Raw genomic sequence first — 4,539 nt, 5'->3', positions numbered from 1 at the left:
TTTTTGAGATGGAGTCTTGCTCTGTCACCTGGGCTAGAGTGCAGTGGTGCAATCTCAGCTCACTGTAACCTCTGCTTCCTGAGTTCAAGCAATTCTCCTGCCTCAGCCTCCCAAGAAGCTGGGATTACAGGTGTGAGCCACCATGCCTGGCTAATTTTTGTTTTTGTTTTGTTTTTTGTTTTTTTAGGGGAAAGCGCGAACGCAGTCCCCCACTACCACAAATTATGCAGTCGAGTTTCCCACATTTGGGGAAATCGCAGGGGTCAGCACATCCGGAGTGCAATGGATAAGCCTCGCCCTGGGAAAACCACCTTCGTGATCGTGGTATCTCCCCTGCCAGGTAAGTATAATTTTAAAAAAAATTTTGTATTTTAGTGGAGACAGGGTTTCACCATGTTGGCCAGGCTGGTCTCAGAACTCCTGACCTCAGGTGATCCACCCTCCTCGGCCTCTAAAAGGGCTAGGATTACAGGCATGAGCCACCACGCCCAACCAGTTATTTTTAAAAGATTTAATCTCTGGTTACTTCCCCTTTGTCCCCAGTATATCCTAGGCTACTTCTATTATTTTTTTTTTCAGCAAAGAACATGCATTATTTTAACTGCATAGAACATATTTAACATGATAAAGCTTGAAAAAAATAAAATAAATTTTGAAATGAAACCCAAATAAATATACTAAGATCAAATTGTTCCTGCTGTTGAGACCGTCCTTTGTGTGGATAATGGAGAGAGATCACCCAGAGTACACTGAAAGGCCAACGCCCTCTTGGGACACAGGGGGCTTGGTTGTATTCTACCAAACTCCCACTAGGGGGAGTGTTTTAGCAGTGCAGGCTGTGCCCTTCACATTCTAAGCAACAACTGATTTTCATTAGTGATTCTCATGAACAAACACTTCACCTCTAAACCTATCATGAACAGTCAACTTATAAGGCCAGGTGCTGTATAAATCCCTGCCCTCAACCACCCAGACTCCCAAATGCAGGTAACTGAGCTGATGACTTTTTATAAGCAATGCTACCTTAAAAATATGCAGTTCTTCCCTCTCCCCATCAGTCCCTCGGTTTGTGTTCAACAACTAAGAAAACTGCCAGAGGAAGCAGAAGGAATCCTGGTAGATAATAAACCCACAGCTCCTCCTACAGGACAGTGGAGACGGCCCTAGTCAGCTCAACAATTAATGATCTATTGCTTCCTAAACATTAAATGTGCCTCAACCGATGTGACAGACTACCAACCGAAGTAATCATCTGACCTGGCAGGGGTGCGTTTGCAGGGAAGCCACTGTGTCTGCACTCTACCCAAAGCATCTGAGGACTGAGAGGGTTTCCTGAGGTGCAGTCCATGCTGACATGTGGGACTTCTGGGCTGGTAAAGGTGGCCACCATTAAGGGAGAGTTTAAACACTTTCACGTTTATATGAATTAAAAACAGCCCTATGTAGGTGCCTACAAACACAAAGACGTGGCATCATCGGAGGAAGGACCAAGGGCATGCCCTTCAAGGGCAGAGGGGGCCAGGGCACCTCTCTGTCCAGGACAGTGAATGAAGAATTTCAGTTGAAATCTGAATATTCAAAATGGACCTTTAAGGGAGAACTGCCCCCACTGTGGCATTTTAAGCATGCTTTTGGGGGACTTTATGTGACTGAAAAAAGTGAGACCTGCATTGTAAAACATGTATAGGAATTTTAAGAAAATGCCACCTAAGCATATAAGCCTAGAAAACCCCTCAGGGACCTCCTTGGTCATTTCCTCCCCCGCCCCCCCCTTTGTTAAGTGGTCTTCCTTCAAAGCCTCACTTTTTTAACTTCACTGGAGGGAGCCCAGAATGAAGGCTTCACCCCATGCCCATCATGCTCATCTGGTTTTTAAAATCCTCCTTGAAATCACTAAACTCTGCCTCCCTAACCTCCTTTCTCTCCCACTTAAATCTCAGTCCCTTTTCTCACCATGGACTGTGACCACAACTAAACCAAACACAGATTTTCTCTTTGCTGGTCTCACATTACAACTTTCAGTAACTTTTCCTTTTCTAGAGGTTTTCTCCCTTCAAGAGAACCTATATAACTTCCGGGGTGGGGTGGAGGTGGGACAGGGCTTTGCTGGGATTTGGAAAACAAAACTTGTGAGTACAAACTTATAAATACACTTGGTGCTGAACCGAAGCTAAGACCATAAATTCCGACTCAGCTTTGTGTCTGCAGACGTCAGCAGGAGCCCCAGCCCTTGTTCCTCCCTTATGATAAAGAAGCTGAATGCAAAATGCATATCCAGCACAGAGTTACTAAGACTTATTTGTAAACATGGAAACCCAAGGGCTCCCCCTCAGCTCCCTCAGTTACTGGCTGCTTTCGCTACTGTAACCACTATGGGAAGATCACAGGGCAGCTTTCAAAACCAGGCTGAAAGAAAATGTTCCAGACTAACAGGTAACGTGGCGGCCGATGGTTAAACATTAACAGGATGGTCTGCAGCAAATGCATGCCTGCCAGCACTGGTGTGTGCTTCCCGTGGGCTGAACTGCAGGTCATCTTTGGCTCACAGGGGTCCAAGTTAGGGGAAGATTCCGTGGGCACCCACATCTTTCTGCACTCAAAGATACTGGTGAGTTATGTGGAAGTGGAAGCTGGGGAAGCAGTGAGCAAACCAGCTTACACTTTCACACCCTCAGAGGGTCTGATCTAGACTGGCGGTGGGGCAGTCAAGAGCACTCACAGTTGGTTTCGCTGGGGCTCAGTGGGAGGCAAAGAGAGGGGCAAAGGGTGGCCTCTCCAGATGCGCCCCCACATCGCTGTAACCAAGGTAAGGACAAGCGGGCTAAGATTAATGCCCAACCCTCTGTCCACATTGACTCCTGAGGCAGGGGTGCCTCCTAACTATAGAGCACCCCATCTTCACCCTATCTGAGGAACAGAAGCCACAGGACGCAATTACAACCCTAGAAAAACATAGCTGGGGAGATCTCTTCGCAGCCAGGAGATAGTGTCAGGTTTTCGAGACTTGCAGAACTGGACCCAGCACCATGATGCTGTCCCTGTTGCTAATCAGTGCCAGCTGGCGGGGTGTCTAAGTGGCCTGCAGCAGGCTGGCTTTTGTTTTGTTTGCTCTTGGGGGTGAGGATGGAGAACCCCAGCAGTCCGAGTGGATGGAGTGTACCGATAGAGGACATGAGTAAATTCAGAAACTACAAGGTAAAAAAGGTGGCAGAAGACGTATCGGGCAGCCGTTAATTGCTCTGTGGGTGCCGGAGGGAGGAAGCACACATCAGCACAGGAGAATAATACTCGGATTCAGGTCAAGCAGAGATGTGATTAAAGAAAGGACATGCACAGTGCTTTTTCAAACAAGGACAGTCTTACACCGGGAAGAGAGTTATTGAAAAGAAGAACACCGCACCCCTCGTTCCTTCAATACCCTGACATCCCAGGGAGCCCAGGCCTGCTCCCGAGGAGGCTGCAGAGGCCAGGGCTCCCCAAACCTTTAAGGTTTCACATCCCCTTTGGATGAGTTCATACCCAGGGCTAAAGTTGTAGGCCTTCCCATACATCCCACCTCCCAACATCGGGAACAAAGGCCTCTTCTGCCAAGAGGGTGACAGATCTTCCCTAGCAGCCCCGAGAGTCACCAAGGGGCACTGTCACTGTTTCCTGCTGTATGTCTAGGCGACCTGACCCAGGAGTTATGCTCCCTCCCAATCATCAGTAGGGCCCGCCTTTCTACTAATAGGCTGCAGGCTCTGAATCCTACAGAGAAGTGAACAAGCAGCCCCTCCGCAGCTCGGACTGGAGTTAGATACAACTCTTAACCGAACTCCTCTCTCTCCCTCTCTGGGTTCTTGTTCACCTGGCGGCACTACCTGTGCTATCATGGGATCCAACATCACTCTCTTTTGACTGGGGGATAAGCCCGTTTCTTCTCAGGGAACAGGTGGTAACTCCGTGTTTGCGCAACTGGTGGCGTTCACAGTTAGATTTGGTAGAAAAGAAGGCATCGCATTTTTGACAAGGGAAGGGTTTCTGACCTGAAGCAGGAAAAAAAATATATATTTATCTGGCTTTCTACTGCAATGAAAAACAAAAGTCGCTTTTGTTTATTCTCCTGGGATCACTGGCAGTTGTTCCCCCCTCCTCCACCCCTTCAAGAAAATTAACAAAACATATTAAAAAAAAAAAAAAAAAAAAGAAAACATCAGTGACTACAACGATCATTCTCCCTTTTCCTAAGTTAAATGGAATATGAATTTTTGTCTTCAAAATACTAAAATAAATGAAACTGAAAAATATACATTTAAAGTAAAACAATGCTATTACAATTAAAATATTAAATAATGACAACACAAAATAAAAGTGAATGAAGAGATTTTAGAGCACAGCAAGAAAACACCTATATTCTACCACAAAGAGAAAGATGCCCTCTAACGAGTTCTAGTGTGGCAAGGACACCGTAATATGGACACTAGGAAATCCATTGGGGAACCCCCCTGGGTATCTTTGGGGGCCCATGAAGAGAAGTCAGGGACAGCCCCCGGCCAGGGT

The 4,539-nt window shown here is 46.7% G+C and overlaps 1 protein-coding gene across 1 annotated transcript in view; it reads right to left on the bottom strand.

Moving 5' to 3' along the window:
- Positions 1-4,038, bottom strand: part of LOC108534336 (ras-responsive element-binding protein 1) — a gene marked incomplete at its 5' end in the record, with an annotated part of 12,260 nt that extends 8,222 nt beyond the window's left edge. The window contains one exon of the mRNA XM_017879644.1: positions 3,861-4,038. Within this exon, the coding sequence (XP_017735133.1) occupies positions 3,861-4,038 (178 nt within the window). The remainder of the gene's footprint in view (positions 1-3,860) is intronic.
- Between the last annotated feature and the right edge of the window lie 501 nt (positions 4,039-4,539).

The sequence above is a fragment of the Rhinopithecus bieti genome, unplaced genomic scaffold, assembly GCF_001698545.2.
Source record: "Rhinopithecus bieti isolate Rb0 unplaced genomic scaffold, ASM169854v2 scaffold_10612, whole genome shotgun sequence".
In the NCBI taxonomy this organism is placed as follows: Eukaryota; Metazoa; Chordata; class Mammalia; order Primates; family Cercopithecidae; genus Rhinopithecus; species Rhinopithecus bieti.
The sequence above is the reverse complement of the archived record's forward strand: the minus strand, read 5'-3'. Positions and strand labels throughout refer to the sequence as shown.